General features: G+C 46.1%; 1 protein-coding gene across 1 annotated transcript in view; it reads left to right on the top strand.

The window, feature by feature from the left end:
• DNAH17 (dynein axonemal heavy chain 17) overlaps nt 1–23,237 on the top strand; it is a 1,486,981-nt gene that overhangs the window by 779,516 nt on the left and 684,228 nt on the right. The window contains exons 32-33 of the mRNA XM_029599137.1: nt 18,431–18,538; nt 18,621–18,752. Of these exons, the coding sequence (XP_029454997.1) occupies nt 18,431–18,538; nt 18,621–18,752 (240 nt within the window). The remainder of the gene's footprint in view (nt 1–18,430; nt 18,539–18,620; nt 18,753–23,237) is intronic.

Here is a 23,237-nt window from a genome sequence, read left to right as displayed (position 1 = left end):
CATTACTAGTGAGAGGCTGGCTTCACAGACAGGGGGGAGCTGCCTGACCCTCACTCCTGACTTCCCCCATGTCCCAGCTAGTGAATGGTGTGTGGGTGAGGGGGGGGGAGGATGGTGAAGTCTGAGACAGCTCCCTCCCTGCATTACTAGTGAGAGGCTGGCTTCGCAGACAGGGGGGAGCTGCCTGACCCTCACTCCTGACTTCCCCCATGTCCCAGCTAGTGAATGGTGTGTGGGTGAGGGGGGGGGGGGAGGATGGTGAAGTCTGAGACAGCTCCCTCCCTGCATTACTAGTGAGAGGCTGGCTTCACAGACAGGGGGGAGCTGCCTGACCCTCACTCCTGACTTCCCCCATGTCCCAGCTAGTGAATGGTGTGTAGGTGAGGGGGGGGGGGAGGGGGATGGTGAAGTCTGAGACAGCTCCCTCCCTGCATTACTAGTGAGAGGCTGGCTTCACAGACAGGGGGGAGCTGCCTGACCCTCACTCCTGACTTCCCCCATGTCCCAGCTAGTGAATGGTGTGTGGGTGAGGGGGGGGGGAGGATGGTGAAGTCTGAGACAGCTCCCTCCCTGCATTACTAGTGAGAGGCTGGCTTCACAGACAGGGGGGAGCTGCCTGACCCTCACTCCTGACTTCCCCCATGTCCCAGCTAGTGAATGGTGTGTGGGTGAGGGGGGGGAGGATGGTGAAGTCTGAGACAGCTCCCTCCCTGCATTACTAGTGAGAGGCTGGCTTCGCAGACAGGGGGGAGCTGCCTGACCCTCACTCCTGACTTCCCCCATGTCCCAGCTAGTGAATGGTGTGTAGGTGAGGGGGGGGGGGGGAGGAGGATGGTGAAGTCTGAGACAGCTCCCTCCCTGCATTACTAGTGAGAGGCTGGCTTCACAGACAGGGGGGAGCTGCCTGACCCTCACTCCTGACTTCCCCCATGTCCCAGCTAGTGAATGGTGTGTGGGTGAGGGGGGGGGGGGAGGATGGTGAAGTCTGAGACAGCTCCCTCCCTGCATTACTAGTGAGAGGCTGGCTTCACAGACAGGGGGGAGCTGCCTGTCCCTCACTCCTGACTTCCCCCATGTCCCAGCTAGTGAATGGTGTGTGGGTGAGGGGGGGGGGGGGTGGATGGTGAAGTCTGAGACAGCTCCCTCCCTGCATTACTAGTGAGAGGCTGGCTTCACAGACAGGGGGGAGCTGCCTGACCCTCACTCCTGACTTCCCCATGTCCCAGCTAGTGAATGGTGTGTGGGTGAGGGGGGGGAGGATGGTGAAGTCTGAGACAGCTCCCTCCCTGCATTACTAGTGAGAGGCTGGCTTCACAGACAGGGGGGAGCTGTCTGACCCTCACTCCTGACTTCCCCCATGTCCCAGCTAGTGAATGGTGTGTGGGTGAGGGGGGGGGGGGGGGGAGGGTGAAGTCTGAGACAGCTCCCTCCCTGCATTACTAGTGAGAGGCTGGCTTTGCAGACAGGGGGGAGCTGCCTGACCCTCACTCCTGACTTCCCCCATGTCCCAGCTAGTGAATGGTGTGTGGGTGAGGGGGGGGGGGAGGATGGTGAAGTCTGAGACAGCTCCCTCCCTGCATTACTAGTGAGAGGCTGGCTTCACAGACAGGGGGGAGCTGCCTGACCCTCACTCCTGACTTCCCCCATGTCCCAGCTAGTGAATGGTGTGTGGGTGAGGGGGGGGGGGGGGAGGATGGTGAAGTCTGAGACAGCTCCCTCCCTGCATTACTAGTGAGAGGCTGGCTTCACAGACAGGGGGGAGCTGCCTGTCCCTCACTCCTGACTTCCCCCATGTCCCAGCTAGTGAATGGTGTGTGGGTGAGGGGGGGGGTGGATGGTGAAGTCTGAGACAGCTCCCTCCCTGCATTACTAGTGAGAGGCTGGCTTCACAGACAGGGGGGAGCTGCCTGACCCTCACTCCTCACTTCCCCCATGTCCCAGCTAGTGAATGGTGTGTGGGTGAGGGGGGGGGGGAGGATGGTGAAGTCTGAGACAGCTCCCTCCCTGCATTACTAGTGAGAGGCTGGCTTCACAGACAGGGGGGAGCTGCCTGACCCTCACTCCTCCGGGGTATTGTGATCTTCCTGCACACAGTGCCCTATCCCTGATACCAGGGGTGTTGTGATCTTCCTGCATGCAGTGCCCTATCCCTATTAATACCAGGAGTGTTGTGATCTTCCTGCATGCAGTGCCCTATCCCTATTAATACCAGGAGTGTTGTGATCTTCCTGCATGCAGTGCCCTATCCCTGATATCGGGATGTGTGCAAGAAGATCACAACACCCCCGGTATCAGGAATAGGGCACTGTGTGCAGGAAGATCACAACACCCCCAGTATCAGGAATAGGGCACTGTGTGCAGGAAGATCACAACACCCCTGGTATTAGGGATAGGGCACTGTGTGCAGGAAGATCACAACACTCCTGGTATTAATAGGGATAGGGCACTGTGTGCAGGAAGATCACAATACCCCTGGTATCAGGGTTAGGGCACAAGTTCTAGTCACATTGACTGATCACATTACTTGTTTTGTCAAGCTACCAACTGTTTCCATTTCCCATCCCCCATATACTGTCAGTAGGAAACTTGGTAACATGAATAAATAAGAGGGCAGCCAATAGGAATACATATTCATTCCTAAACTGACTTTAACTGACCTGAAAAGTGTCAAATTGTATCATTTTCAGTTAGTGCGCACTAACTCAAGTTAGTGCGCACTAATCGGAAAAAACGATTTTTAACGATTTTTTAACTAAAAAATCGTGCCTAAGACGATTTTCTTGCCCTGCCACACGATTTCTATCGTTAAGACGATATGGAAAACGATTCACATCCCTAGTAACATCCATTCACATAACATGGCTTGCAATTTTTCAGGCAAGCTGTGTTATTTGATTTGCTTGGTTTAGAGTATGAAAGATTTGATTAAAACGGCCTAACACAACTTAGTGAATGAAGTCCTTACATTGTGAACCTCTGGGGACAGGGAAATACCTACAGTATCTGAATTTAATCTACTTTGAAGTGTCTGAAAGGCAGAATATAAATAATACATAAATAAATACATATCAGAGAGTCTTCAGGAAATTAAAAAGTCATGGGAAGAGGCAGCTTCTTATTGTAGATTGGGACTGGTTAAAAGACAGGAAATAAATGGTCAGTTTTCCAAATGCAGAAAGGTACATAAGAACATAGGATATGCCTTACTGGGGCATTAAGCCCAGTATTATTTTTCCAACAGTGCTAATCCAATTCACAAGTACCTGGCTAGTAACCAAACAATAAGTAGATTCCAAGCTACTAATGCTTGTAACAAGCAGTGGCTATTCCTTATTGATAAATAGTTTATGGCCTTCTCCTTTAGAAACTTATCCAAACCTTTTTTAAACCCAGCTACATTAACTTCCTTAACCACATCCTCTGGCAATGAATTCCAGAGCTAAATTGTGTGTTCAGTGAAAAATAATTTTTCTCCAATTTGTTTTAAATATGCTACTTGCTTATTTCATGGAATGCCCTCTAGTTCCTCTATTATCTAAGAACATAAGAATATGAGAAGTGGCCATACTGGGTTAGACCGAGGGTCCATCAAGCCTAACATCCTGTTTCAAACAGTGGCCAATCCAGGTTACAAGTACTTGGCAAGTACCCACACATTAAGTAGATTCCATGCTACTAATTCCAGTGATAGCAGTGGCTATTCCCTAAGTCATCTTGATTAATAGCAGTTAATGGACTTCTCCAGGAACTTATCCAAACGTTTTTTAAACCCAGTTACACTAACTGCCCTAGCCACATCATCTGGCAACAAATTCCAGAGCTTAATTGTATATTGAGTGAAAAAGAATTTTCTCCAATTTGTTTTAAAGACGCTATTTGCTAACTTCATGTAGTGCCCCCCTAATCCTTCTATTATCTGAAAGAGTAAATAACAGATTACCATTTACCTGTTTTAGTCCTTTCATGATTTTATAGATCTCTATCATTTCCCCCTTCAGCTGTCTCTTCTCCAAGCTGAACAGCTCTAACCTCTTTAGCCTTTCCTCATAGGGCAGCCATTCCATACCCTTTATCATTTTGGTCACCCTTCTCTGTACTTTTCTCAGTGCAACTATATCCTTTTTGAGATGCGATGACAAGAATTGCAAATGGTATTCAAGGTGCAGTCTCACCATGGAGTGATAGATGCATTATCCCAGGACAAGCAGGATGCTAGTCCTCACATATGGGTGACGTCACTGACGGAGCCCTATTGCGGGAAAAACTTCTGTCAAAGTTTCTAGAAACTTTTGACTGGCACTGTGAGGCCACTGAGCATGCTCAGCATGCCATGATATTCTCTGCCACAGGGATCTCACTCTAGTCTTCATTTTTCCGCACTGCTGTAAGCATCGCGGAGATAGGAGCCCTGTGAGTTTACTCACAATTCTGACTGAAAAGTCAATTATTTTTCACGTATTTTTTCCCATTTGGGGTCTCACTTCCCTTTTGTCACTGGACAGTGACAAAATTGATAGCGTTTTTGCGCTATAAAACTGAGTTTTTTCTCACAACATTTTTTCATCGATGACTGTCAATTCTGACATGACTTCGGGTTTCAAAAAATGCCCGATCTGTAATCAGACCATGTCAGTAACAGACCCACATCTAGAATGTGTAGTCTGTTTGGGTGAGAAGCATGATATTTCATCATGCCAACAATGTCAGGAGATGACCCCGAAAGGTAGGAAACTTCGGCAAGATAAGATGACACATCTTTTCCATCTCCAACTACTTCCCTCACCTTCTACTTCGACTAAATCATCTCCAACAGGAGTTACAAAGAAACTCCTCCTTAAAAAACGTCGACTGGAAGGATCCGGAGATGCAGCATCGCCAGCCCTGTCGATGTCATCGACAAGGTCAGTCACTGAACCAAGGCCTAAACACAAACATCGACATCGTTGAGCCTCGGCGTCACCGTTGCTTTCCCCCCCGGGGGAACCGAGCGCAAAGCGGCATAAAGATGTGGATACACTGCTAACAACCGCGCCTACCCCGGTACCGCCTTCGAAGTCACCGCTATCGACGCCTTCATCGGTGCCGATACTTCCACTGACTACGCAAGACTTAACCACACTTATCAGACAAGCAGTGATGGAAGCCTTGAAGACACAAGTTCCGGCATCCACGCCGATGCCGGCGATTATGCCGATGCCGGCGAGCGCACCGATGCCGGTGACGTTTTCAACACTTATGTCACCGATGCCAGTAGCATCCATACCGATGACACTTTCGATGCCGGTGAAATCATCCGAAGTACTCTCGATGCCGGAGCGAACCCCAAGGCCAGCAACATCGATTCCATCGATGCCCTCGATGACTATTCCCACATTGATGTTCTCCTTTTTATCCACATCGATGTCGACGATTTCATCGATTCCACAGCCGATATCCATCTACACTACGGCACCCACCCTACATTACTGTAAAAAAGCATCGGTATCTGCAAAAAAGGCATCGACTAAACCAAAAGCTTCGATGCCAAAACATCCACCAACAGCGCCACATCTTCCTGAGACTTCAGGTTCTACAGAAGAAGCGCTGCATGGTATCCTTACCAAGCGATACCAGGATTTGTTAGCCTCCTTGCCATCTAATCCTATAGAAGAGGATATAGAAGATGCTCCACTTGAGGACCCTTTGCCAGGACCTTCTGGTCTTCCTCCCCCTCATAGGACTACAACTCTTCATCATCAAACTCAGGAGTATGACACTTGGTCTGACACAGCCTCGGATACCTCCTCAGAAGCATTTATGTCTGACCCATCACCACCACATGCCAGGAAACAGTCCCCTCTGGAGGATTTCACTTTTACCACCTTTGTACAGGAGATGGCGGACTCCATCCCCTTCAAATTACAAGCAGAGCAGGACTCCAGTTTGTCGACCCTCCAAAGCAAATTGTTGCAATTCCTATCTATGATGTTCTCTTGCAACTACAACACCGCCTCTGGGAACATCCCTGCTCTGTCCCAGCAGTAAATAAATGTATGGATAGTACCTACCTTGTACAATCCACACCTGGATATCAAAAGCCACAACTTCCCCACCACTCAGTGGTTGTAGAATCAGCGCAGAAAAGGTCTAAAAGAACAAGGTTCCACTCATCTAATCCCCAGGTAAAGACCATAGGTTCCTGGATTCCCTGGGCCGTAAGGTTTTTCAAGGTGCAATGTTGAATTCCAGGATCTCATCATATCACCTCTATATGACCCAGTACCAGAGAAATCTATGGAAACAAATTGAGGAGCTTGTTCCATCTCTCCCTACACAATACCAAGAGGCTGCACAGGCTATCATAAACAAAGGTTTAGAAGCCGGAAAGCATGAAGTTCGAGCTGCCTACGACGGCTTTGAGACGGCTTCAAGAGTAGCTGCATCAGGCATCAGTGCCAGGAGGTGGGCTTGGCTCAAGGCCTCAGACCTTAGACCGGAGGTGCAGGATAAGCTAGTAGACCTCCCCTGCCTTGGAGACAACTTATTCGGACCTAAGGTACAGGATGCTGTGTCGCAACTGAAAGAGCACACAGAAATATTACGACAACTCTCTTCCCTCCCACAAGATCCCGCCATCCATACTAGCAGTAGACCTCCAAGGAAAGATACCAGACAGCCTTTCTACCATCAACAGAGATATTACCCTCCTGCATCTAGACCCAGGCCCTCCAGAACCCAGCAAAGACCGCAACCACGGCAACAGAGAGCAGCTAGGCCCCAACCTGCTCCACAAAGAGGACCGGCTGCCGGTTTTTGAAATTTCATCCAGAGAACTGAGCCTTTCCTCAAACCCTCAGCCAAAGCTACCAGTAGGAGGCCGGATATCCAAATTTTACAACAATTGGATATCAATAACATCAGACCAATGGGTACTATCAATCATAGATCGAGGATACCAACTCAATTTCACCTCAATTCCCCAAGATTTTCCACCAAGTCCATCTCATCTCAGCGAAGATCATATGCTTCAATTACAAATGGAATTATCCACCCTTCTGAAAGCCAGGGCGGTAGAGTTGGTGCCCTGCTCTCAGAGGGGCAGAGGATTCTATTCCCATTATTTCCTCATTCTAAAGAAAACCGGAGGCCTACGTCCCATCCTAGACCTCAGAAATCTCAACAAATTTCTAAAGAAAGAAAAGTTCAGGATGGTATCTCTAGGCACCATGCTTCCACTTCTTCAAAAAGAAGATTGGCTTTGTTCTCTGGATCTTCAAGATGCTTACATTCACATTCCAATATTCCCTCCTCATCGCAAGTACCTGCGCTTCATAGTGGGTCATCAACATTTCCAGTACAGAATTCTGCCATTCGGACTAGCCTCTGCTCCCAGAGTAATCACAAAATGTCTGGCAGTAATAGCAGGCACTTGCACAAACAAAGTGTCCATGTGTTTCCATATCTAGATGATTGGCTCATCAGAAGTCACTCTCAAGAGGGAGCTCTCACCTCCCTCCATCAAACGATATCCCTACTTCATTCCATGGGATTCCTCATCAATTAACAAAAATCCCATCTCACTCCATCTCACCTGCTTCAATTCATAGGAGCAGAATTGAACACCATTCTTGCAAAGGCCTCTCTACCCGAAGATCGAGCAGAAACTCTATCCCTGTTGGCAAGCTCGATCCACTTAAAGAAACAAGCAACAGCTCATTAGTTTCTAACCTTACTAGGCCACATGGCCTCCACAGTTCATGTCACCCCTATGGCAAGGCTTGCCATGAGGGTTACCCAATGGACTTTAAGTTCTCAATGGATCCAAGCCATTCAACCACTGCATTCTCCAATTCAAGTAACCCACCAGCTACGTTCATCTCTACTTTGGTGGGTGAACAAGGACAATTTGTGCAAGGGCCTACCCTTCCAACAACCAGTCCTGCAGATAATGTTAACTACAGATGCATCCACCTTGGGTTGGGGAGCTCACATAGATACTCTCCAAACTCAGGGGACTTGGACAAAGCTCGAAGCAACATTTCAAATCAATTTCCTAGAACTGCGAGCTATACGTTATGCACTGCATGCGTTCAAGGACTGCCTTTCACACAAGACTGTTCTGATCCAAACGGACAACACAGTTGCTATGTGATACATCAACAAACAGGGAGGTACAGGCTCGTATCTCCTTTGTCAAGAAGCTGCACAGATTTGGGGCTGGACCCTGAACCACTCAATGTTCCTTCAGGCCACTTATCTGGCAGGCATTCACAATGTAGTGGCAGATCGACTCAGTCGCCAGTTCCAACTACACGAATGGTCCCTGGATCCCTCAGTAGCGACCAGGATATTTCAACGTTGGGGTCAACCAACAATAGACCTCTTTGCGTCACATCTGAATCGCAAAGTGGACAGATTCTGTTCTCTACTCAAACAGAAAAACCAGCCAGCCAAGGATGCCTTTGCTCGCCCTTGGAACTCAGGCCTTCTATATGCGTATCCTCCGATAGTGTTCATAACCAAAACTCTAGTGAAGTTACAACAAGACAAAGGGACCATGATACTCATAGCCCCATATTGGCCTCGACAAGTATGGTTTCCCACACTTCTAGACCTCTCGATCAGGGATCCCATTCACCTGGGAGTAGCCCCCACTCTCATAACTCAGGATCAGGGCAGGTTGCGCCATCCCAACCTTCAATCCCTATCCCTGACAGCATGGATTTTGAAAGCTTGATTTTACGTCCATTCAACCTTTCAACCAATGTATCTCAAGTGCTTATAGCTTCACATAAACCTTCCACTCGAAAGAATTATTTGTCCAAATGGAAGAGATTTACTTTGTGGTGCACACAAAAGAGTATTGATCCTTTCACTTGCCCCACTACTTCACTTCTAGACTACTTATACCATCTTTCAGAATCTGGTCTCCAGACTTCATCTGTAAGGGTACACTTAAGTGCAATCTCAGCTTACCATAACAGGATGGGAGATGCACCAGTCTCCACATAACCTCTTGTCAGCAGGTTTATGAGATGTTTAACTCAACTTAAACCGCCAATTCGCCCTCCAGTCACAGAATGGGACCTGAATCTGGTTTTAACAAGACTCATGCATTCTCCTTTTGAACCCATAGATTCATGTGATCTTAAATTTCTCACATGGAAGACTATTTTTCTCATAGCCATTACATCAGCTAGAAGGGTTAGTGAGTTAAAAGCACTTGTAACGTACGCACCCTACACAAAATTCCTACATGACAGAGTGGTTCTCCGTACACATCCAAAATTCCTTACCAAGGTAGTTACGGAATTCCACTTGAACCAATCCATAGTTTTACCCACATTCTTTCCAAGGCCTCATTCTCACCGAGGAGAACAGGCTTTACATACCTTGGACTGTAAGCGTGCTCTATCTTTTTACTTAAACCGCACTGCAGTCCACAGGAAATCCAATCAGCTTTTTCTTTCCTATGATCCAAACAAACCAGGTAAAGCAGTGGGTAAACATACTCTATCCAATTGCATATGTAAAGCAGCAACATGGAGTTCTCTTCATACCTTTGCAGCTCATTACTGTTTAGACAGAGAAGGACGACAAGATTCAGCATTTGGACAATTTGTCTTAAAGAACTTGTTTCCAGTTTAATACCAACTCTTTCTACATCCAACCTTCTGTGATCTTCGGCTGATTCATTTTCAACAACAATACTTCACTGTTGCTTCAATACACAATGACTCAGCCTCTAGCTTGCTAATCATCCATATGTGAGGACTAGCATCCTGCTTGTCCTGGGATAAAGCAAAATTGCTTACCTTGTAATAGGTGTTATCCCAGGACAGCAGGATGTAGTCCTCACGAAACCCACCCGCCACCCCGCGGAGTTGGGTCTCAAAGGTTTTATTATTTTATTTTTGCTAAAGCTTATTGCTACATACGAGACTAGAGTGAGACCCCTGTGGCAGAGAATATCATGGCATGCTGGGCATGCTCAGTGGCCTCACAGTGCCAGTCAAAAGTTTCTAGAAACTTTGACAGAAGTTTTTCTCGCAATAGGGCTCCGTCAGTGACATCATCCATATCTGAGGACTACATCCTGCTGTCCTGGGATAACAACTATTACAAGGTAAGCAATTTTGCTTTATCCCAGGACAAGCAGGATCATAGTCCTCACATATGGGTGACATCATCGATGGAGCTCTATTACGGAAAATGTCTGTCAAAGTTTCTAGAAACTTTTGACTGGTACACTGAGCCCACTGAGCATGCCCAGCACACCATGATCCCTGCAGCCACAGGGGTCTCCCTTCAGTCTCTTTTTTTCTGCGTTGCATTAAGCCTCACGTTACAGGAGCTCTGTGAGTTTTTCTCACTAATTTTTCTTACAGAAAAAAGTATTTTTGTCATAAAACACCATATTCGAGTCTCCCTTCGACATCTCGTTTGGTGAGTACTAAAATTGTCGGCATTTTTTGTCGGTTCCTGTTACCTCACTCGGTATCTGCAGGCCATCGACCATTACCTGGCCTTAATTCAACCATGGCCACCGGTTTTAAAAAATGTCCGAGTTGCCCCCGAATGATATCCATAACAGATCTGCACGACATCTGTATACTTTGCCTGGTATCAGGCCACGATGTCTGAGCATGTTCTACCTGTGCTCAAATGATGCCAAAGGTAGGCGTAACCGGCTAAATAAGATGCAGGAATTTTTCAAAAACACCACTCCATTGACATCTTCACAGTCATCACCGAAGAAAATTCCTGCCTCCTCTGAAAAACATCGAGGAAAGAAAAGATCCGGTGAACATCAGTCTCCGTCCCCATTGGGATTGTCAATCGCATCGTCCTCAATATCGACTAAGGAGCATCGAGAGAAGCGACACCATCGTCATTGTCCAACAGGAGCACCAGTTACCACGTCCGGGTATAAGAGCTGTCATGCCCCTCTGTACCTGAGACACCGAGGCGCTCTCCACCGACATCGGTGTTAGAGTCTGTACCACCACATCCAAATGTGGAAGAGCCAGTAGCGCCAGTCTTTCCTTCCCTGTGCCAATGGACCCGGTCCCAGTTTCCAGGGAAGAAGTGACTTCCATGATTCAGCAGGCTGTCACCGAGGTTTTTCAAAGATTACAACTGACACCGACATCAACACCGGAACCGGCACCACCACCGTCGATGGATCATCTGATGATTCCATCCATGCCATTGATGCCAAAGGATCTACCGATGCTTCCAGTTATCCCTATACCAGGTTCATTGGAAGAATATGAAGGGGACTCCGATCCCTTACCAGGCCCATCAGGTTTGCAAAAACCTCAGAAGCCATCGATGCCGATTCCTGATCCGTCGATACCCTCTCATCCTGGTCCATCAGGCAATGTGCACCATCAGTTCCCATTGGTGCCGTCGATGCCATTCGATTCTCCATCGATGCCTTTTTTGTCTCCATCGATGCCAAAACATATTCCATGAAAATCATCAAGATCTCATTGATGCCAAAGTGTCCTCATCGATAGGACCCACTGGATCCATCTGGGTCACCTTTCCAACCCCACTACAGCCCGTGGGAGGACGTTGACACAGACACAGATACAGAAGACCTTGTATCTGATCCTTCTCCATCAGAAGAAAGAAGGAAGTCCCCACCAGAGGACCTTTCTTTTGCAAATTTTATCAAAGAGATGGCAGATACCATTCCATTTAAGCTGGTGACTGAAGAAGACACCAGACATAAGACCCCTGGCGGTTCTCCAGTTTGTAGACGCACCAAAGGAGGTCATAGCCATTCCAATCCATGAAGTGCTCCTAGATCTTCAACACCATTTATGGGAGCATCCCTGTTCTGTGCCTCCAGTTAACAGATGGACGGACGCAACATACCTGGTACAACATACACCAGGTTTTCATAAACCACAACTGCCCCACCAGTCAGTCATCATAGAATCAGCGCAGAAAAGGGCAAGGAAGCAAAAGCCTCACTCTTCTGCCCCTCCAGGAAAAGGTCCAAAATTTCTGGATGGATTAGGATGAAAGATCTTTCAGGGGTCCATGCTTGTGTCCCATATTGCGGCATATCAATTATAAATGACGCAATATCAACAAAATCTGTGGAAGCAAGTACAGGACATGGCTGATAATCTTCCTCAGCAGCAACAGATAGCACTCAATGCCCTTGTTGAGAAAGGTATGGAGTCAGGCAAGCACGAAGTACGAGCAGCCTATGACTCTTCTGAAACCTCCTCTCGTATGTCTGCTATTGGGATCAGTGCACGAAGGTGGTGTCAGAAAGCTCTGTTGTTATAACTGGTAGTTTAGCAATCTGTTGTTATTTAGAATAGTTGTGGGTGGATCCTTGGACCAGTGGCAGGTGACCACGCCCTCGGGGGAAATCCTGAGAGGAACCACTGGTCAGGCTTAGTGTAGGAGACAGACACACACTAGTTCTTTTATTAGGCAATATAGTAAACCATCAGAGGTGGCAGTAGTGAGCTGGAAGCGCCTGGCTGGGCTGTAGTCCCTCAGGTACTGGAACAGCGATCCCAGGGTGGCTGAGCTGTAGAGAAACTAAGAAAGTGAGTAGGCTGTATATGCAGAGTTCTGGAACAAGTCCTTGATGGTAACACTCACACAATAGTCTCTTGAGGCAGCCCAGGAGATGGTATGCATTAGGCCCTCGAGGAGCGAGTACCTGGACCCAGGGAAAGCTCTGAGAGATAGATGGAAACTCACTAATGTTGTAAGCAGCGATGACTTCTTAGCAGAAGTGGTATTCAGGAGCAAGTCCGGGATGTGGGCCCTCGAGAAGCAAGTACCAGTTCTGGACAGTGACCTGAAAAGAAAAAGAGAGAGCGAGGCCCCCGAGGAGCGGGTACCTCTAGTGAGGTCTGTGGAGGCAGAGTAGCTGGATTTACAGATTACGGATTGCGAATCCGATCCGCAGTGACCAGGAGGAAGCAAACCCTTGCTAACTCGTCTTGTTAGCGAAAACTGAGACCTTAAATATCTGGAGCTGGTGACGTCATCTCAGGGGGACGCCCCGGAGGTTCGCGCCAACGCTGGTACAACAGTCGGGCTGCGCGCGTGCGCACGCCCTTAGGCATCTGGTCATCATGGCGGCTTGCAGCGTCGAGCCGGTCCAGGAATGCCGGATGAGGACGGCCAGGAGACGCCGTAGCAGCTAGCCTTCCATCAACCCCAAAGGGAGTTGCCATCGAGGTAAGGTGGGCGGAGCAGAGACGTCGGACAGTGAAAGACTAGCGGATCTCCCATGCACTGGGGACAATCTCTTAGGAGAAAAGATTCAAGACACCATCTCCCAATTAAAAGAACACCATGAAACACTCCACCAGCTTTCCAAGTTGCCACCTGACCAACCATCCTCGGTATGGAGACCCATCGGAATGGTCACCAAAATTCCTTTTTATAGGCCTCAAAGGTTATATCAGCCGGCATCCAGAACCCGTCCTTTCCATCCACCTCAAAGAGGACGTCCATGTCAGCCAAAGCAAACAAAAACTCAGCCACCTCCGCAGGCTGGACCTGCATCTGGTTTTTGAGCACATCTCCAGAGAGCAGAATTTTTTCATCAATCCAAACATCCACCTTCCTGTTGGAGACTGACTCCATTACTTTATACACCATTGGAGCCTCGTTCCCACAGATCAATGGGTGTTAGCCATTCTGAACCGGGGATACCCTCGGATTCCCCACCCACTCCACTGTGGACGGCCAACTTCGTAACATCTCAACTTCGACTTGAACTCTCTTCCCTGCTGGCTACCATGGCTGTTGAACCTGTCCCCTGGTCTCAAAAAGGCAGAGGGTTCTATTCCCGCTGTTTCCTAATTCCAAAGAAAACAGGAGGTCTCTTCAAAAAGAAAAGTTCCGGATTGTATCCTTGGGAACCATCCTTCCCTTACTACACCGAGGAGATTGGCTCTGTTCTCTGGATCTTCAAGATGCCTATGCTCACAATCCCATTTCCCCACAACATCGCAGATACCTACAATTCGTAATGGGAACAAAAAATTACCAATACCGAGTCCTACCATTCGGAATAGCCTCTGCGTCCCGGGTGTTCACGAAATGTCTAGCAGTAGCTGCTAGGGATGTGAATCGGGCTTCGTAAAACCCCACAATATTGATCGTGGGGGTTCTCTTATCGTTTTGGGGGAGGGCGGGAAAATAGCATACAAAAATAACCCCTAAACCCACCCTTTAAAACTAATCACTTTGCTTCCCCCACCCTCCCGACCCCCCCCAAAAACATTTTACAGGTACCTGGTGGTCCAGTGGGAGTCCCGGGAGTGATCTCCCGCTCCTGGGCCGTCGGCTGCCACTAATCATTAAACATGGCACCGGCCATCCAGTGCTCCCTCCATGTGACAGGGGCCGGCCAATGGCACGGATACCCTGTCACATGGTAAGGGCAAAGGCCATCGGCGCCTTTTTATTAGTGGCAGCCGACGGCCCGAGAGCGGGGGATCGCTCCCGGGACCCCTACTGGACCACCAGGTACCTGTAAAATGTTTTTGGGGGGTCGGGAGGGTGGGGGAAGCAAAGGGATTCGTTTGAAAGGGTCGGGGTGGGTTTTTTGTTTATTGGCTCGGGCACAGCTGATAAAACCGCGATCAGGCCCGATAGAAAAAAACCCACATGTGAATCGGAACCGGAATCCGAACCGATTCCAGTTCCGATTCACATCTCCAGTAGCTGCTGCACATCTAAGAAAAAACAGCATTCATGTTTTTCCCTACCTAGACGATTGGCTAATCAGGAGTCCATCCAGACTGGAAACTCTAGCTGCCTTGAAAAGCACCATAAGACTGTTGCATTCCCTGGGATTCCTGATCAACTATCCAAAATCCCATATGAACCCATTTCAACTCCTCACTTTCATCAGAGCAGACCTCGACACCACAGTCGCAAAAGCATTTCTTCCAAGTGACTGTGCAAACAATCTAGCACATTTGGCAAACTCTGTAATCAGCTGCAAGTTTGCCTCTGCCCATCAATTTCTTACACTACTGGGCCACATGGCATCTACAGTCCATGTTACCCCTATGGCAAAGTTAGCCATGAGAAGGGCTCAATGGACTTTGAAATCTCAGTGGATCTAAGCTGTTCAGCCACTGTTTTCCCTATTATGGTTCACCCACCAGTTACGTCTCTCGCTCTGCTGGTAGGCAAACCAGCCTGCCTTACGAACTGGTCTACCGTTCAGGCAACCGATTCCTCAAATCACCTTGACCACGGATGCCTCCAACTTCGGATGGGGAGCTCACATCAACATCCTTCAAACGCAAGGTACGTGGCCTCCGCTCAAAAAGAAATGCCAAATCAACTTTTGGAACTTTGAGCAATACGATATGCCCTTTATGCCTTCAAAGACTGCCTCTCACACAAGACTGTGCTGATACAAACAGACAACACAGTAGCAATGTGGTACATAAACAGGGAGGCACAGGCTCTTATCTGCTATGTCAAGAAGCAGTCAGATTTGGGCCTGGGCTCTCGAGCATTCCATGCATCTCAGGGCGACTTATCTGGCAGGCATACAAAACGTCCTAGCAGACAATCTCAGTCGATGTTTCCATCCCCACAAATGATCTCTGGATCCCTGTGTAGCAAGCAAAATCTTTCAATGCTGGGGTCGTCCAACCATAGACTCTTTGCATCCAAACTGAACCACAAAGTGGAAAGGTTCTGCTCCCTCCACAGCCATTGACAAATATTCCCCAGGGACGCCTTTGCTCACCCCTGGAACACAGGTCTTCTATATGTGTATCCTTCGATTCCGTTCATATTCAAAACTCTTGTGAAGCTACAGCAGGACACAGGGTCAGTGATCCTCATAGTCCCATACTGGCCTCGACAAGTTGGTTTCCCAAACTCCTCGACCTCTCGATCAGAGAACCAATTCGCCTGAGCACAGCACCCACTTTCATCACTCAGAACCAGGGCATGTTGCGCCATCCCAACCTACCAACCCTTGCCCTAACAGCTTGGATGTTGAAAGCTTGATCCTGCAACCGCTCAATCTTCCAACTCAAGTCTCTCAGGTTCTCATAGCTTCACAGAAGCCTTCCACATGTAAATCTTACCGCTCCAAGTGGACTAGAATTACTGAGTGGTGCCCACAAAATGGTATTGACCCTTTCTCCTGCCCCACTCCTTCTCTATTAGACTATCTGTGCCACCCCTCAGATTCTGGTCTCCAGACTTCTGTGCATGTACACCTGAGTGCCATTGCAGCATACCACAAGGGACTTGGGGATGCCCCAATAACTGTGCAACCCCTAGTGAGTCACTTTATGAGGGATTTATTTCAACTTAAGCCTCCCATTTGACCACCAGTTACAGAATGGGAACTGAATGTAGTGCTTGCAAGGCTCATGCGGCCCCTGTTTGAGCCTTTGCATTCCTGTGATGCAAAATTTCTTACATGGAAAGTACTATTCCTAGTAGCCATTACATCTGCTAGAAGAGTCAGTGAGTTACAAGCTCTTGTTACATACTCACCCTACACACGGTTCCTGCACTCACCCCAAATTCTTGCCTAAGGTGGTAACAGATTTTCACCTTAACCAATCCATAGTTTTGCCCACTTTCTTCCCAAGGCCTTACTCTCACCAGGGTGAGAGAGTTTTGCACACCTTGGACTGTAAACATGCACTCGCTTTTTACCTAGACTGCACTGCAGTCCATAGAAATCCACCCAACTCTTTGTTTCTTTTGACAAAACAGACCAGGAGTTGCAGTGGACAAACTGGCTTGCAAACTGTATCGAATTCTGCAATGAGAAAGCAGGCCTTCCTCTCCAGAGACGAATAAAGGCGCACTCAGTTAGGGCTATGTCAACATCCATAGCACACTACCGTTGAGTACCCATTGCAATCATCTGCAAAGCTGTGACTTGGAGTTCTCTGCATACTTTTGCAGCTCATTACTGCTTAGATAAGGAAGGACAACAAGACTCTGCCTTTGGACAATCTGTCTTGAAAAATCTATTTCCCGTATAATACCCAACTCCTTCCACAACCGTCTGCTGGAATTCAGCCTGCCTCATCTTAGTCAATGGCACCTCAGTTGTTGTGCCTGTTGCACAAGTTACATGCCATTGACCTATTACAGGATGAGTCAGCCTGTAACCTGCTAATCACCCATATGTGAGGACTATCATCCTGCTTGTCCTGGGATAAAGCAGAGTTGCTTACCTGTAATAGGTGTTATCCCAGGACAGTAGGATGTAGTCCTCATGAAACCCACCCGCCACCCCACGGAGTTGGGTCCACTACCATTTTATTATTTTATTTTTCGCTCGCACTTATTGCTACAAATGAGACTGAAGGGAGATCCCTGTGGCTGCAGGGATCATGGCATGCTGGGCATGCTCAGTGTGCCAGTCAAAAGTTTTGAGAAACTTTGACAGACGTTTTCCATAATAGGGGATGTCACCCATATGTGAGGACTACATCCTGCTGTTCTGGGATAACACCTGTTACAGATAAGCAACTCTGGTTTATGACATTCACCATTTTATTCACCATTCCCTTCCTAATAATTCTTAATATTCTGTTTGCGTTCTTGACCGCCACAGCACACTGAGCCGACGATTTCAATGCATTATCCAATATGATGCCTTGACCTCTTTCCTGGGTGGTAGCTCCTAATATGGAACCTAGCATCGTCAAACTACAGCAAGGGTTATTTTTCCCTATATGCAACACATTGCACTTGTCCACGTTAAATTTCATCTGCCATTTGGATGCCCAATCTTCCAGTCTTGCAAGGTCCTCCTGTAATGATTCAGTCTGCTTGTGATTTAACTACTCTGAATAATTTTGTATCATCCGCAGATTTGATAACCTCACTCGTCGTATTCCTTTCCAGATCATTTATATATATATATAGAAAAGCACAGGTCCAAGTACAGATCCCTGAGGCACTCCACTGCTTACCCTTTTCCACTGAGAAAATTCACCATTTAATCCTACTCTCTGTTTCCTGTCTTTTAACCAGTTTGCAATCCACAAAAACAAATTTATTTATTTTATTTATTTTTAATTTTTATATACCGAAGTTCTTGTAGGGACTACAAATCAATCCGGTTTACATAAAATTTATAAAATTTATAAAATTTATAAAATTTATAAAATGTCTTTATAAATCTCCTCCTATCCCATGACTTTTTATTTTCTTAGAAGCCTTTCTTGAGGGATTTTGTCAAACATTTTCTGAAAATCCAAATTCACCACATGTTATGTTCTTTTATATATATTCTAGATTTGCATGTAATAACATTAATCTTCTCTGGTCATGATATTTACTGGCCTAGGCTGAGTTGCTTTCAGCATTTCTCTGGAGAGATGGATTCTCTGTATTCCTCTAGAAGGGTTTCTCTAAATCTCTCACCTTTCTTTTTATCTTTTCTATTTTGTAATAGGTTGCATTAACATGCACCCAGATTTGGTGGACTACAGAGGTTGGCATAGCATTTGCCAGACTGGAGGAAGGTTATGAAAATGCAATTAGAGATTATAACAAGAAACAGGTACCTTGCCATATAGAGCTAACTGTACTGAGGAATCTGTTTCTTTCAGAAGCTAATTTTGCTTTGGGACTTTTTTCTTTAGATCAGCCAGCTGAATGCATTAATTGCATTGCTTATTGGAAGCTTGACTTCAGGAGACCGGCAGAAGATTATGACTATCTGTACCATAGATGTGCATGCCCGAGATGTGGTGTCAAAATTGATAATTACAAAGGTACAGTGCTAGCTTGTATAGTCTTTATTGTCAAGGCTATATCCTTGATGGGTTTATTTCCATTAGTATGTATGAGAAAAGATGATTTTCAGAGTAAAGGATTTTTTCCATAAAGACACACTGGTAGAAACACTGTGAAAATTAGAGCTTAAAGGGGACCAATTTCAAACTGTCTTGGTGCAAAGGCCATAATAATGTAAAGTGCAGAATCTCCACAAGATTTCAAAAGGAAAGTAAGCGTGTACTTACCCTTTGAAAACTGCTAGGGGTACAAAGTACCTGTGGAGTTCTACACCTGCTTTTTGTAAGGGTAGAGTTTTGCAAATTACAATTTATGAATGTTATTTTCTGATGCCCAAAACGCAGGAATGCCTCCCCAAAGGTGGCTAAAAGTTTGCATGTTCTTTTAACCATATTGAGGGAGGGTAATTTTCAGACAACCAAATTGCCCAATAAATGACTTTGAAATTTACAATCAGCAAGAGCAGAGTTTCAGTTTTTGCCTTTCAAACTTTCCAACTTTGCTAGCGGCTATTGAAATGGAAATGCACCCAGGAAAAAGATCTAGGCATCATAGTGGATAATACTTTAAAATCGTCGGCTCAGTGTGCTGCAGCAGTCAAAAACGCAAACAGAATGTTAGGAATTATTAGGAAGGGAATGGTTAAAAAAACAGAAAATGTCATAATGCCTCTATATCACTCCATGGTGAGACTGCACCTTCAATTCTGTGTACAATTCTAGTCGCCGCATCTCAAAAGAGTTATATTTGCGATGGAGAAGGTACAGAGAAGGGCAACCAAAATGATAAATGGGATGGAACAGCTCCCCTATGAGGAAAGGCTGAAGAGGTTAGGGCTATTCAGCTTGGAGACGAGATGGCTGAGGGGGGATATGATAGAGGTCTTTAAGATCATGAGAGGTCTTGAACGAGTAGATGCAACTCGGTTATTTACACTTTCGAATAATAGAAGGACTAGGGGGCATTCCATGAAGTTAGCAAGTAGCACATTTAAGACTAATCGGAGAAAATTCTTTTTCACTCAATGCACAATAAAGCTCTGGAATTTGTTGCCAGAGGATGTGGTTAGTGCAGTTAGTGTAGCTGGGTTCAAAAAAGATTTGGAGAAGTTCTTGGAGAAGTACATTAACGGCTATTAATTAAATTTACTTAGGGAATATCCACTGCTATTAATTGCATAAGTGGCATGGGGTCTTCTTAGTGTTTGGGTAATTGCCAGGTTCTTGCGGCCTGGTTTGGCCTCTGTTGGAAACAGGATGCTGGGCTTGATGGACCCTTGTTCTGACCCAGCATGGCAATTTTTTATGTTCTTATGTTCTTAACCTATGAGATCAGTGTACTAAAGTGTATTAATATCAACTGATGCATGTTAATTAGCTCTGATTAATAGCACATGTTGATGATATGTAAATACATTTTTCATTAACTTACTGGTGTTAAAGTTAATGTGTTAATGCAGACATTGCAAAAGTTAACTACATCTCTCTGTTTCTGATGTGTAGTTTTTAGCATTAACTGATCTGTGTTCACTTTTAACACATCATTTTTCTATGTGCTAATTGAGAATGAGCTGTTTTGTCTAGTATTGCATCTTATTACTTTATTAGTATAGATTTTTGCATTTAATATCTTGACTTAATGTGCATTAAAATATTGCTAATATGCATAAAGTAGATTATACTTGTATATACTAAGAGCATTTTTAATTTGCGTTAACACATGCAAAAAAGTTAATGCACTTTAGTACATGAGTGCTTTTAAAGTGCATATTTCAGACAAAGTTTCAATGACCCGTATTGTTTATCCATGGACAAGCAGGATTGAATTCAGTCACACAAGTTGGTGACATAATTAAATGCCACAGACACAGAATGTGTTCTCTCAAAATGCAGAAAGATCTAGAAGTCTTTCTGAGCATGCACAAGAGATGCCATGCCATCACCACCACGTGAATATCAGTTGTTTTTCTTCTGCCGAAGCAAAAGGATGTTTTTGTTCTCTCCTTTAGTCTCTTGTTTTTTTTCCAAATAATTTTTCAGTTTTTTTCATTTTTTGTTTGCTCTTATTTTCTTTTATTCTGACCCTTTATTCTTTTTTTTTGTTTGTGAGTGTCCTCATTTAAAAAAAAAAGTTAATTGTTTTTCCTTTCATTTTCTTTCTTGTTATGTCAAGAAGTAAAGATCTTTAAGCTCTGCATAAAATGTAAACATAAGATGTCTAATCTTGACCTCTACGATCTCTATTTCTGCTGCCTGGGCTCTTCTCATGATGTGAGTAATTGAGCAGCATATAGACAAATGTGCCTACTAGTGCTTTTCAATAGAGATCTCAAACTCACATTCCATCTATCCTTTCCATTGGAGTCCAGAAAAGGAAGTTTTTAGAAGGACAAGTAACTAAAAAGAAAAGTCAAAGTCCTCTCATCACCAAAGCCATAACTTTCCAGCTTCAGTTGCTGGACACAAAAGGGAAAGGAAAATATCTCCATTGATACTAAAGAGCACCAAAGATTCCCACAAGAGATATGATGCTGAGACTTCATTGGCACCCTTGAAGTCAGCACTCTCAACAATAACTGCCCTGTTGCCAAAGATTCCAGCACTGCCCTGTTGCCAAAGATTTGGCACTGAAGCTGTATCAGCTTAGTGCAGAGATTCTTGGTTAAGCCTCCTGCTAGAAAAAGCACTCCACCCATATTAGTGCCAGAATTAGATACCTCTTCAGTGATAATACCTTCTCATCTGAGCACCATCTTTTCATCCAAAAGATATGGTTGGAGGGTTTCTCTCTTTCTCTCTCCCTTCCCATTTTGTATTTACCGTCATCAATACTTAAACTCAATGCCAATGACCCGGAGTCAAGATATATGCATTAGATTTTAACGTACCGTTTTTATATATGCCATTTGTATATAGCTGTACATAATTCTGGTATACTTTAATCTTCCTTTTAGTACAATGACTTTCTCTTCTGTCTACTCTAGACGACAAGGTTTGTTCCATGTAGCGTTCTTCTCCCTCTCCTTCCTGCTTTGCTAATCTCACTTTTCACGCAGTTATATGTAAAGCCTGTTGCTGAATTTACTGTTCTACTGTAAACCGATTAGATGTTCCAAACGATGATCGGTATATAAAAACCACTAATAAAATAAATAAATATATGAAAAATATGCCAGTCCTCCATCTTCTTTGCTTATGGAACCTATTTTGGAGAAATTGTCTAGCCAATTAGACTCTCAATCTGCCATCCCTCCATTTCACAAAGAGCAACAGATTTATCATGTAAAATCTCACAACTCCATCTCCTCAAGAGGTAGAAAGCCTCAATAGAGCCTTCATGTTCATTCTTTGGTTCTGAAGATGACTCCTACTCCTACAGTTCATTAGAAGACTCAATAGGATTGCTTTCTGATCCCTCGCCAGCTAAGAATACCTCTCCATCAGAGGACATGATTGATTCTTCCTTTCTTCAGAAAATGGCAGAAACAATTCTATTTCAGTTAGAGAAAAAAGTATAGTCTAGATAAAATTTCCCAAATGAGTTAATATATATTAGAGATGTGAATCGTGTCCTCGATCGTCTTAACGATCGATTTCGGCTGGGAGGGGGAGGGAATCGTATTGTTGCCGTTTGGGGGGGTAAAATATCGTGATATATCGTTAAAATCCGCTAAAACCCACCCCCGACCCTTTAAATTAAATCACCCACCCTCCCGAACCCCCCCCAAATGACTTAAATTACCTGGTGGTCCAGCGGCGGTCCGGAACGGGCTCCTGCTACTGAATCTTGTTGTCTTCGGCCGGCACCATTTTCCAAAATGGCGCCGAAAAATGGCGGCGGCCATAGACCAACAGGATTCGACGGCAGGAGGTCCTTCCGGACCCCCGCTGGACTTTTGGCAAGTCTTGTGGGGGTCAGGAGGCCCCCCCCAAGCTGGCCAAAAGTTCCTGGAGGTCCAGCGGGGGTCAGGGAGCGATTTCCCGCCGCGAATCGTTTTCCGTACGGAAAATGGCGCCGGCAGGAGATCGACTGCAGGAGGTCGTTCAGCGAGGCGCCGGAACCCTCGCTGAACGACCTCCTGCAGTCGATCTCCTGCCGGCGCCATTTTCCGTACGGAAAACGATTCGCGGCGGGAAATCGCTCCCTGACCCCCGCTGGACCTCCAGGAACTTTTGGCCAGCTTGGGGGGGGCCTCCTGACCCCCACAAGACTTGCCAAAAGTCCAGCGGGGGTCCGGAAGGACCTCCTGCCGTCAAATCCTGTTGGTCTATGGCCGCTGCCATTTTTCGGCGCCATTTTGGAAAATGGCGCCGGCCGAAGACAACAAGATTCAGTAGCAGGAGCCCGTTCCGGACCGCTGCCGTTCCGGACCCCCAGGTAATTTAAGTCATTTGGGGGGGGGGGTTCGGGAGGGTGGGGGATTGAAGGAGGTAGGATTTGGCAAGGAAATGTTTAAGTTATTT

This window comes from Rhinatrema bivittatum, chromosome 4 (assembly GCF_901001135.1).
Source record: "Rhinatrema bivittatum chromosome 4, aRhiBiv1.1, whole genome shotgun sequence".
In the NCBI taxonomy this organism is placed as follows: domain Eukaryota; kingdom Metazoa; phylum Chordata; class Amphibia; order Gymnophiona; family Rhinatrematidae; genus Rhinatrema; species Rhinatrema bivittatum.
The sequence above is the reverse complement of the archived record's forward strand: the minus strand, read 5'-3'. Positions and strand labels throughout refer to the sequence as shown.